The following is a 12,647-nucleotide window of genomic DNA, read 5'->3' on the forward strand; positions in this document are numbered from 1 at the left end:
AGGAGCGGAGCAGAAGGGGAGGCAGTGGCCGTTGCCACCGCCGCGGGGCTCGCCTTCTCTGCTGACGGTAGCGAGGGCGGCGGGCGGCCAGGGCAGAGCAGAGCAGGCGGCGCAAGCCCGCCGGGGCTCCGCTGCCCCATGTCCCCGAAGGGGCTCCCGTGAAGTCAGTCGTCCTGTTCCCGCCAAGGAAGAGAAGGAGGACGACGACGAGGAGGAGGAGGGATGGGGCCAGTTGGCGGCGGCGGCGGCGGCGGGGGAATGGCTGCGTCTGGCCCGGGCTCGGGAACAGCAGGCACCGCCACCCCCTGGGGGGCGGCAGCAGCAGCAGCAGCAGCAGGAGCAGGAGCAGCAGGCAGGGCAATGCGGCAGCTTCGCCAGTGAGCGAGGCGCGCAGTTCCGAGAGGGAGCCTGCCGCTGCCCACCCGTGGACGGTTGGCTGACCCCCCCCTCTCTGAACCAGACCGCTCCACCCCCACCTTGCAAAAAAAAAAAAAAAAGAGAGAGAGAAAGCATAAAAAAAGGGGGGGTGCGCTCGCCCGGCGCCTGTGCCCTCCGCCGCCGCCCCGGATGCCCTCTGCCCGGCGCGAAGCAGGATGGGCGCCCTCACCAGCCGGCAGAACGCGGGAGAGGAAGAGGTGGACATCCCGTCTAATTCCATCTATAGATATCCTCCTAAATCCGGTAAGGCTTAAGGCAGCGGCGGCGGCGGCGGCGGCAGGAGCAGGGGAATATGGGAAGCAGCAATGTGACCCAGCCGAGGACGGGCGGGCGGGCGAGAAGCGATTGAACTCCTCGGAGCTCAGGGGCTTCCTTCACATTTTGCTTTGCGCTGCCGGAGGTCCTCTCCTCTTCTGCCCCTGCCCCACAAACCTGGACCCCTGCATGCTCCCTTGGCGGGGGAAGGAGGAAGAGGAGGAGGAGGAGGATTGCCGGGCTCGGGGTGTGTGTGGGAGAGGCGGCAGTTGATGACTTTTCGTAGAGTTGCGGCGTGAGAAGGATGCGCTTCCCCCCAGGCAAGGGGATCCAGAGCTGCTGCTGCTGCTGCTGCGACTGCGGGTTTCCTTCGCCGTGGTTTCAGGGATGATGACGGCGGCATCTGAGTTGAAGTAGCTCGCTTCATGGCATCATCATGCTCGTTGGTAAAGAACCCTTTTCCTTCACCGGATTGCAGCTCCTTTCCTTCAAGCTGCGGCCCCTGGGTGGTGTCTCTCCCACCCACCCCTCCTTGGTCCTTCCCATCCACCTTTCTCCTTTCCCCTGCCACCCCTTACAAAACTATAAAACTATCGCCTCTCCCCCTTTCCGCTCCCGACTGATCCTGAGTCTCTGCAGATGTGCGGAGGAATCCTTCAGTGACAAACAGCCCCTGTGTCCCCTGTTCTCTCTTTGAACTGGCGTAGGCGCCTGCGGTGGACATCTATTCATTCTTCTTTAGTTGCTGGTTCCCAGTTTATAAAATACGCCATCAATCTTGACATGCCACCTTCTTCTCCCCCCCCATCGCCCCCCCATCCTGGTTTTGATGTGTTATGGGAAACGACTGGATTGCTGAAGCAACAAACACTGTGTCGGGGCGGGATAAAATCAACAGAGTATACACATCCCAAGTTAGCATCACCTTCAGCTTTTTGGTTCTCTGTGTCCCCCTTTTCTTTTATTTTTTTTAAGGAAGCCCGTGATGGCGGGAGCTAAGAAGTACAAGCTTAGTGGGGTAAAAATATGATCCTGTACTGGGTGTGGGACTGCCAGGGGCTTATGGACACTGTTCCTGTTGCTTTAAGAGCCATCAGCCATGTAAGGCAGGTGGAGCTTTCTCCATCCACCACGCAGTTTCCTTGCCTGGAAGAGCTTCTCTAACTAAAAATTTTGGCCAGACTTTGAACAGGTTGGGGGGGGGGAGCTGGTGCAAAAGAACCCTGTGATCCTGTACAGGAAAGGGTATTTGAGGCCATATTGTTCGCTAGGTAGGCTTGATTTAGGAAACCTGCCACTGTGAGCATAATCCCCATGCACTCTTCAGAAGCAGTACTATAAGTAGGGCAGGGCAACTGGGGCTTTATTCCAGGGAATCAAGATTTAGAAGAAACGTAGAGGTGAATCTACCAGTGAATGTCAGGAAAATAAACAACATCTCATGTTCTTTCCTCCCCTAACAGTATAACATTTGGGGGTCGGGGAGAGACACATTCTCCTCCTCCTTTTTCTTGGTAATGGCTCACACTCAGTCTGGTGGGGCACAGTCCTGCTTTCTCTAGGTGTCAAAATTGCTAGTTGCGTCTCTGCTGAGGAGCGCTGGACTGCAGTACCCATAGCCAAAGCCAATAGTTTTAAGTTAGGGAGGCTGAATGTCAGCACTGTCCTTTCTGCCTTTTCAGCATCCTTCAAGGCACGTTGGAAATATGCTGGAGGAGGAGGGTTTTATAGATGCCACAGACCACCGGAAAGACAAAAAAATAAAAATAAAATAAAAATTAAAAAAATGTAGCAAGTCTAGTGAACTGTCACTAAAAGCTAAAATGGCTAAAGTAAGGTGATTGTATTTGGAACACAGCATGAGAATACAAAACTCATTCAAAAAGACTATAATGCTAGGAGAACCTTGGGGGGGAAAACATGGGAGGAGAGGTAGGCCTAACTTGAGATGGATTGGCACAGCAAAGGCAACCATGGATCTTAGTTTGCAAAATCTGAGCAGAACTGTTAAGAACTTTTAAGAACAGGACCTTCTAGAGATCATTAATTCATAAAATTGCCATTAGTTAGAATCAATTTAGGAATGCATAACTGCCACAACAAAAAGTGCAGGAGCAAAGGTTGTAAGAACAGTAGCAAATTTTAACATGAAAAATTCATCTGGCAGATCTGTATAGGATCTGGGTTTTGTTGCCTTTTGTTCTCCTACTAACAAGGTTGTGGCTGCAATCCTATGTACAGTATGTATACTGTATTTGGAAATAATGTCGACTCTTTCCGTCCAGAAAAGAAGATCTTCTGTGCATAGGAGAGTACTGTATATCTGATGATTTTTGAGAATAATTAAATGCTCTTGACAGGACCTATTGTGCAGTAAATGTGTTTCAGAAGAGAGGCACCAGAAGACTTTACTACTGATACTTTGCTACTAATATATAAGGAAGATTTATTAAGGTATTTTCCACATTTAGTTCTCAAGGGATATTATAGGACTTTTAAGAGGAGATCAGTGTGTTTTTCTACTCCCTAAGATAGGGGCATAAAGTTGTGTTTCTGCTCATTAATTTTAATCACTTGTTTTGAATACTGATTCTCATTAGGGTAGCATAATTCAAAACAAAAGGGTTTTGCGCCTTAAGATTCTCAAAAGGGCCTGTAACCCTTTCGATTCTAGCCATCAGAGAACTCCCTTCGGGTGTTGTCTTCTCTTGAGCATTCTTGTTTCTCTTCTCTTAAGTGACATACTCTGTATCTGTGTAGTGTGCACGGCAGTATAAAAGACCTCAGGAGGCTGGGGGCAGTGTAGGGCCACAGTAAGGTGAGTAGCAGTCTTGAGTCCTCATTGTGGTTCTTTTAAACCCACATTGCATCACTTTGTTGATGACTTTTAACTTTCAGTGGCTGGATAATTTTAGTCTGTTTCATCATATACATATAGAAAAACAAGAAAAAAAGTATTTTGGCAACTTTAAACTGACAGATTATTTATGTTAGTGTGAACCTTCCTGAATTACAATCAAAATGGATCATAAGCCACAAATCTCATACAAGGATATGTCTACATGGCAGTTTACCCCATATTTTGTGTTGGCATGGTCAAAATCAAAATATTTGCCAGTGACTACACAACATAAAGCTAAGCCCAGGGAAACCCAGTCTTTTTCCATGGGTGTTCTTTTATTTTTGTTGAGTTAGGAGGGTGTGGTTTACTGCTTTATTGCATTGCTTTCCTCCGTTTCGCAGTGCGTGTGCTTGCCTATCCCAAGGCAAAGGGACAATCATGAAGATGTCCTGTGGTGACACTGACATCTTTAGTGTGGCATGTTATTAGAGTGGGATAATTCCCCTCAACTAAGACCCTTTTGTTTCCCCTCAACACTTTTTCTATTTTAAAAAAATGATGTTTGTCAGATGTATCACTGTATCAGGTAAGCACCATGTCCCTTCAGAAAAACAGAGGATCAAGGGAGAAGTGGGGAAGAGACAGAGATTTATCAAGTGGAGCTTTGTTCCCGGTGGAAAGTGAACTAATTGGGAAGTGCAGTGCTCCTGCAACGAGCTAATTATGTAATTGTATCAATACAGCAATTTCAGCAGCAGAAACAATCAGAAACCTGGTTTAAAAAACGTCAGCGGAAATTGGGTGTTCCTCCTTGCGTAGTTTCAACCTGAATAAATCTGTTAGTCTTAAAGCTCCCATTATTCTGTTATAAACAGGTGGTATGTAATATTCATCGATTTTTTTCCCTTTTTCATTTGGCCTTTGAAATTTTTGTTGGCATCCTGAGATATGAAAAATCTAATCTAAGTAAATATTTAGAGAGGTTTGGGACCAGCCACACATCTTTATTTGTATCAGAGTGTGGCACAATTCAAAATCGTGAACATACATGAAATATAGGCAAAATCCGAAACCAATTAAAATGTCAGGACTGTTTTTGACCAGAAGTGGTCAGAGCCTGAGTTTTGCACAGAAACTTTCCCTCAGCTTCATTTGTCTTCCCAGGGGATTGGCATCCTTGAAATGGGTTTTTTGATGCTGTTCCCGTACAATGCTTTTGGAAGTGAAGGATTTGCTGGCTGCACGCAGTTGCCTAGGGGGACACCCAAGTGCACTCACAATGCTTTTTCACTCTTTGAGGAGCCTCCTTCTATGTCCCTCAGCCACTTACAAATGCTTTTTATTACATGATGTAAACATGTGCTTAAGTTACTGCTCATAAATAAATTCTACTATATTCCATGGGGCTTACTTTAAGGTGGGGTGACAAACCTTTGGACTACAACTCCCAGAATCCTCAGTCTGTTCTGTCAATGATGGAGGTCTGTCGAATTGTAGTCCAAAATCTGGAGTACCAGAGATTCACCACCCATACTCCATGGACTGCAGGCTTATTTTCAAGTCATTTGTATAATTCCATCCTTGTTCTGCTCATACATTCCAATCCCTAAGAAAAGAAATGTCAAGGCATGTAGGACCATTGTTTTATTTTTTCATGAAAGCAAAATGATGCTCAAGGTGTTGCAACGAAGGCTTTTCCTTACCTTCTATGGAGCAAGAAATGCCTGATCTTCAAGCTGAATTCTGAAAAGAAAGAAGCACTTGAGATTATATTGCAAATATCCACTAGTTACTGGATAGCGCTAAAGAATTTCAGAAGATCACTCTATGCTTTGTAGACTACAGCAGTGGTTCCCAGCCTTGGGTAACAAGATGTCTTTCGACTGCAATTCCCAAAAGCCTTTAGCACCTGCTCTGCTGGCCAGGATTTCTGGAAATTGCAGTTTAAGAACACCTGGTGTTACCCAAGGTTGGAAACAACTGGACTACAGCAAAGCCTTTGACTGTGTAGATCATGAGAAACTATGGGTTGTTCTGAAATAAATGGGTGTGCCTCAACACTTGATTGTCCTGGAGTGCAACTTGTATTGTGGACAGGAAGCTACTATTAGGATAGAATATGAAGAGCAAATGGTTTCCTATAGGCAAAGGTGTCAGAGAAGGGTGCACTTTATTCCCTTATCTGATCAGTCTGTATGCAGAACATATTGTACAGAAAGGCAGACTAGATTCAGATAAAGAAGGACTGAAAATTGGTAGAAGAAACATAAATAGTTGAAGATATGCTGATGACACCATCTGACTGGCAGAAAGTAGCAATCACTTGAAATGACTTTTAGGAAAAGTGAAAGAAGAAAATGCCAAAGCAGGGTTGCAACTGAATGTAAAGAAGACAAAAATTACGACTACAGAAGAATTGCATGATTTTAGCATTGACAATGAAGAAATTTAAATAGTTAGAGATTTTGTATACCTTGGTTCATTCATTGATCCAAAGAGAGACTGCAGCCAAGAAATCAGAATAAGACTGAGTCTTGGAAGGATGGCACAAAGGAATTAGAAAATTTAGTCAAATATAAGAATGTGTTACTGGAGACCAAGACCACCCACATTCTTGTATTTCCAGTCACCATGTATAGGTTCAAAAGCTGGACGGTAAAGAAAGCTGACAGGGAAACATTGATTTGTTTGAAATGTGGTGCTGGAGGAGAGCTTTGCCGACTACTAGAAAGACGAGCAAGTCAGTTTTAGATCAAATTGAGCCTGAAGGAGGCAAAAATGTTGAAATTGAGACTGTCCTTCTTTGGGCATATCATCATCAACAGCAACCATCTTAGAACTACAGAGCTGGAAGGGAGGGACTCTATGGATCATCGAGTCTTGCCTCTATCAAGAAAGCCCAGTGATTAATCCAACTCCCAACCTCTGGCTCGAGACCTAAGCCTTTGAGCTATCCAGCTATTCAGCCTTCATCAGATGGACAGATTCCTCAAGCTTGAGTTTGCAAGAACTGAGCAGGGCTGTTGAAGACAGGATGTTTTGGAGAGCAGTCATTCATAAAGTTGCCATAAGTTGTAGGCAACACGGCAGCACCTAACAACAACAGTTCTGCTTTGTCTTCCAGTAACAAAATGAAAGGTTTTTTGACAAACAATTGCTGAGGAATAAGTTGAACGGCTGTTTCTAGATAAATATGCATTGAATTGGGCTGTGGGGCTACAGTTTTCTGCTTGCTTACTTGGTAGTAAGTCAGATTTAGTAGTGAATTGTCCATTAACTGCTCAAGTTAGTGATTTTAAGAATCATTTCTTTATCATTACAATAACCTGGACATCCTAAAACGTACATAAATTATGGTTTAATATGTGTGATATGTTTTTATATAATTTAAAGTCAAATGTTTTGAAAATGAAGACATTTGTATTTACATTTGAAAATGACTTGGTGAGCAACAAAGGCTGGTAATTATGGGTAATCATGCTGTTAGTTGGATATCAAGCTAAGATAAAAGGAAGAGGCCTCTGTTCCCCAACCTCCTTGCTAATCAGCAAAACCTTTGAAAAATTATTGCTAACAGAAACTCACTTTTCTGAATTGAAAATCCGTACCTGGCTTTTTCAGAAAGCAAAGCAACTGGGATTGGTCCATGAACCAATGGCCTGTCTGTTGCCATTGGGTAACGTTTATTCTTCCCTTTGGGCCCCTAATTTCTGTAACCGCCGTTGCCTTTTTATTTTGACTTCCTTCCTTTATAATTGTAAGCCTTTCTTAAGAAGCCACAGTTTGAAAGCAAGAATCTTGGGTGGGTGGAAGACTCACTCAACCACAAGATGAAATAGGCTCAAGAAAATTCCTGCAGTAGGAACATAGGAAGTCACCTTACACTGAATCAGTTTGCTGGCCCAGCTTGCCCATATGGTCAACACGGACTGGCAGCAGCGCTCCTCCAAGGCAAGAGCCCTGGAAGGCTACCCCTGCCTGGGACTGATGTGCATGAGGGCTGGGGCAGGACAAGAGGCGTTTTGGGGACTAAAGTTCCCAGAATATCCCAAGTCACCCTGGCCAGTTGATTCACAAGATGGCGGTGAGGTAGGAGAGGTTTTCTGCTTCCTCATTCCGAGTGATCCCTAGTTGCCGCAGTAGCAGAGGGATTCTGGGTCATTTGGTATATATATTCCTTGTGGAGCCAAACATAGGCATGCATGTAGGCACATACACAGCTCAAAATATAAGCTGTGCTATGTATGGATCATTGGGAATGAGGGAGTAGAGAATCTTTCCTTCTCCACTTCCATCTTGGAAATCCAGGAATAAGTTTTTTTTTCCCCCTATAGCTGATCAGATGGGCTGGGGAGAGGTAGGTGGGACCTGTCCAATTTTGGAAGCCACATATGCAGCAGCCAAGGACTTCATGTGGCTCCAGGGCTCCATGTTTTGCTGTCCTATGTTTGCTCCTGTGCAGAACACACCCTTCATACACTTTTTGCACAGAGGCTGCTTCTAAATGTGGGTAATGTGTCATACCAAATGCCGTGTGGAATTAAGCTCCGGTGCTTTTTTCAGACAAAAAACTGTTGCTTCAAAGGGGGGATCTGGAGCAAAAAAGCAATAGGGAAAGAAGCCTTTTCTCTGCTCCTGCTTTGCAAAAAGCAAAGCAAGACATGCTGCTTATATACCACCTCATAGTGCTTAAATCACTCTCAGGGCAGTTTACAATTTAATTATGCAGGCTGCACATTAGCCCTCCCTCCATGAGCTGGGTACTCAATTTACTGACCTTGGAAGGATGGAAGGCTGAGTCAGCCACGAACCAACTACTTTGGATTGAACTCAGGTCATGAGCAGAGTTTTGAGTGCAGTACTGCAGTTTAAGCACTACACTACAAGGCTCCTCATTGCTAAGATTTGCCCCTCCAAACAAATTCTCCCAAAATTCTTGGTCCCTGAGATGGAAAAGAACAGTAAGAAGTGTAGTATAATAGAAACTGGGCTCATAGGGTCAACCCCCCTGAGTTGTTCTGATTAGCAGAGGCTTGCTTTATCCACCGCCCCTGGCAGGTTTCCTTGTTGTCTCTTAGCTCAGCTATAATCCTCACAAATAGCTGGGAGAGAAGTTGATTTTGCCAGCAAGAACGTTGCCCACTCTTGTTGGAATGCAAAGCATTTGGAGTTAGCTTGCAATTGAATAGGCAGCTAAGAACCACTAGAGTTACAAAAGACCTGCTGCTCATTTGCTGACAAGGAAGGATCCAGTATATGCGTTTTTCACTCTCTTTGTGGTGGTGGCTGACTATAGGATAGTCATGAGGAATATCAGATTTTCTAAATTTATTATTACACTACTGAATGAGTGAATAATACTGAATGTATCATTATTACACTACCTCAGGAATTGATACATAGCAATGGGGTAGTAATGGAGGGAACCCCATGTTTCCACATCCATTCACATTGTAGGGTTAAGATGAGATAGTTTGTTCTGGGATTTTGAGGGGGGAACTTTCACAAACTATAATCTTCCCCTTCCTTTGGTGCAAAATGGTAAATTGAAAGAGCGCCAACGTTGTGATGCTGTCTAAAGTAATTGTGGCATATGTGGTAACAAAGACCAAGAGAAAGAAGTAAAAAAAAATTGAATAACAATATTCTTGGTTTTTATTTCAGATTCGGTTTTTCTAACTGAGTTTGATCTTTTTCACTTCTAAGTGCTTTGAAATGTTACAATACGTATCTACTAATTTTACAAAACATCTAGCAATAAGAACAGTTATGGAGGTACAAATCACATACTAATCCACAAATACATGTTGTGCTCGTCCAAAGACTTTGATGAGAAAAATCACTCCTGCCGGGGACACTTAGGAGCAGAGACAGGGCTGAGTTATTTAACATGTTCAACAGAATTCGTTGATTCTCTGGTCCACGTCAGCCAATGTGACCTTTCTGAGTGCTCCCAATTTCTGCAAATTTAGAAATCAGTTTTATTTGCTTAAAGTGGGCACTTTGCTACCATTGCACTCACCCTGACTCAGAATGTGTAGGGTCTGCTCCACAGTATCTCTTTCTGTCACAACAGAGAGATACACAGCAGAGAGGCCTGCTCTTCCAGGTGTGCAGATTTGTGGTCTTCAGAAGATTTTGTTTTTGTCAAAAGAATGATAGACTTGTTGACTGTGTGGCCCTCAAATTGGTGGGCAAAACCAATTTTAGAAGAACTTAAAATGACTAAAACAAAACTGAAAATAGAATAAAATCTCCAGAACAGTAAAATCCTCTCTAGTCCATCACTACAAATTGTTGAGTGCTGTGTATAACTGGCATATTTTCATCTCCTGATGAACACTGTGCAAATAAGAAGCTAATCTAACATCCCTCGCTTTGCAAGTAAAAGCTAGCATAAGGTTCTTACCATGTGGTGATGAGCTGAGTTTTTAATTGTAATATGTTGGAAGTCACTTTCTGTGATAGAGCCTCCTAGAGCTGGTAGTTTCCTGGCTCTAAATCCTGTTACTTTGGAAGCATCTCAAATCATCATTAATGAACTGGATGTGGATGTCTTGGAGGGGTGAGCGTAAGGATGAAGTGTTACCTTTGGGAATCATGTTTAGCATTTTAGAGGACATAAAAGAAAAAGTTGAGGTAAGTCCTGCACTGGAGAGATAGTATAACCCCAATCAGTTGACAGTGTTGCTTTTGGTTTTACCGTCGAGGTATATGCGTGACTTGTTTCTTTTTATCATCTTGATTTACAGAGCTCAGAGAAAGTGGGGCTATCTAAATGACTTAGATAACTCTTATTCTGTTTTGCTGACCATTGCCTTTGTTAACTGTTTTGACCTTTCATGATGCGCGTAACAGTAAATCAGAATAAAAATTACAGGTAGGAAGGCCCTGCCCTTTGTAGACTTGTTCTGTTGGTCCTATTACTGTGGCTGTTTGTTCCACCCACTTTTTTTTTATTGTTTGTGACTGTCTAAAGTGGAAACTACCTGGATTTGGAACACAGCTGTTGTTTCCATCTGTGAATCCAAAAAGGAAACCTACTAGCATTGCATTGCTCTAGTTATCAGTACCTGGGTGACCTAACTGCAGTCTTCTTGGTCTAGTAGTTAAAAAAAAGCTGCATTTGCTATTTATAACTCTAGGATCCTCCTACCAGCATAATCATTGGCTATGCTGACTGGGGATTTCTGGCAGTTATAATCCAATTCTATTTATTTATTTTGTGATGTTCATTCTAGATGCTTTCTATGTCCAGATGTTGCTGTGGTACTTTCCTTCTTTAATATGAAATGGTTGGTTTGGAGGATATTTTTGTGTCTGTGAAGGGAATTAATATTTAACTACATTTATACAATCCCTATAAATCTGGTTCTTTTAGTACTGTACAGTTATAAAAACAAAGCAGGAAAATAAGAATGCAGAAGCAAATGCCAGAACCAGCATGATAAAAATAGAGTATAATCCTGATGTGTGTGATTAAAAGAACAAAGAGCTAAAAGGCTGGGGAGCAAAGTCTTCACTTGGTTATATATAAAGACTAATGCTAGTGCCAAATGAGCTTCCCTGGTGAGAACATTCTATACTAGGGGCGATCACTGAGAAAGCCTCCCCAACTTTCGGAATGTAGGAGTGTTTGGAGAACGGACTATCAAAATAAGTGTGCAGAGTTCTGCATTCAGAGTTCCAAAGTAGTGAACAGAGCTTTGCATGTGACAACCGGCATGTGAACTGGGCTCAGAAACAAACTGGATCTCATTGGACTGGTATCATTCCTTCAGAGTGCTTAATCCTCATTAAAAGATCGAGCCTGCCTTGTACCAGCTGTCATTTCCAGTTTTGGAAGAGGTAGCTGTGTTAGTCTGTGCTATGTTATATTTTAATGTAAGCTTTTGTGGTTGCATCCACTTCATCAGATGTTCTGTCTCTTAATGTCTGACAAAGTGGACATGTCAACGAAAGCTTATATTAAAATATAATGGTTAGTCTTTAAGGTGCCACACGTTTTTGTGTTTTCTTTTCTTTTCTTTGGATTTTGCTTGTCATTTCCAGACCATTTTCAAAGGCTGACCCAAAATTAGCAGGAGGAGATCAAGCAAATTGCAGAGAAACTGAGTTAAAAAATTAAAATAAAAAAGCTGCTTCTAGCTCTGCCTACATGAATTAGGATAACTAATCTGAAGTAGTTTTTTTTCTTTAAAAACCCTACATTTGTTAAAACACAACAATTCTTTAATCCAATAATAATTTATTCTTTTCTGTATTACAAGTTAATGCAAAGACAAGATCAAAATTGGTTGTTCTGTAAGTATCTTCATGGCCATCATTTTGTTTTATGTGTTGTAAGCACTGCATAAACTAAACCATTCAGTTTTAAACAAGGAAGTCATCTTGTGGAACTGCACCATCAAACACCCATCAGAGACCCAATAAAAATTCTCCTTCTGAGTAATCCTGCATGCCACAAAAGGAGAAATTTGTTGGGTCCCTGATGGGCAGCCAGGCATGATTACTGGACTGCATTTGGCTTGATGGGTCAGAACACCGGTATGACTGCTAGAGATAAAAGGCCATGCAGAAAAAAGGAAGAACAGTTGCAATGTGAATTGGATGAGAAGCAACAGTTTCGAACTCAAGCAAAATAAGATCTGGAGTGGTGTTGAGGCTAAGGGACTGAGTTACAAATTATGAAATTCCGGGTTTCTTTGACATCAACTCTGTCAGTGTCCTTAGCCAGGTAGTGTCCTGTTTGTTGAATAATAATTTTTTTTTAAAATTTGTACTTCTAGTAATGTAACATACATAATGATTGTTCAAATGGCAAATCTGGTATTGTTGCAGTGGACTCTGAATGTCCAATAGTGCCAAGCAACATCTGATGTATGCATAGCTATAGAGATATTTGTATGCAATCAAATTAATTATGAATTAATTCATATGGATATGGGGGGGCATTCTAACAGGAGTCAGGCTATCAAATAATGTTCCTAGGGAGGTGGTGCAACAATGCTTAAAAAGATAGGGTAGGCTTCTGCTTCAGAGGTAAACATGGCTGCATTTATTTAGTGCTTGTATGTTGAGTGTAGAAAAAGCATGAGATATTGCACTGAGT

The 12,647-nt window shown here is 42.8% G+C and overlaps 1 protein-coding gene across 4 annotated transcripts in view; it reads left to right on the forward strand.

Annotated features, from left to right (window-relative positions):
* The first annotated feature begins 376 nt into the window (after positions 1–376).
* Positions 377–12,647, forward strand: part of RNF157 (ring finger protein 157) — a 102,511-nt gene continuing 90,240 nt past the window's right edge. For 2 of the 4 annotated variants that reach the window (XM_020813233.3, XM_020813232.3), the window contains exon 1: positions 377–681. In XM_020813233.3, coding sequence (XP_020668892.1) covers positions 594–681 — 88 coding nt within the window. In that variant the 5' untranslated portion in view covers positions 377–593. Of the gene's footprint in view, positions 682–726; positions 1,140–12,647 lie in introns of those variants that run through there. The other 2 variants (XM_020813234.3, XM_078386004.1) reach the window with 1 other exon arrangement.

This window comes from Pogona vitticeps, chromosome 2 (assembly GCF_051106095.1).
Source record: "Pogona vitticeps strain Pit_001003342236 chromosome 2, PviZW2.1, whole genome shotgun sequence".
Lineage (NCBI taxonomy): Eukaryota > Metazoa > Chordata > Lepidosauria > Squamata > Agamidae > Pogona > Pogona vitticeps.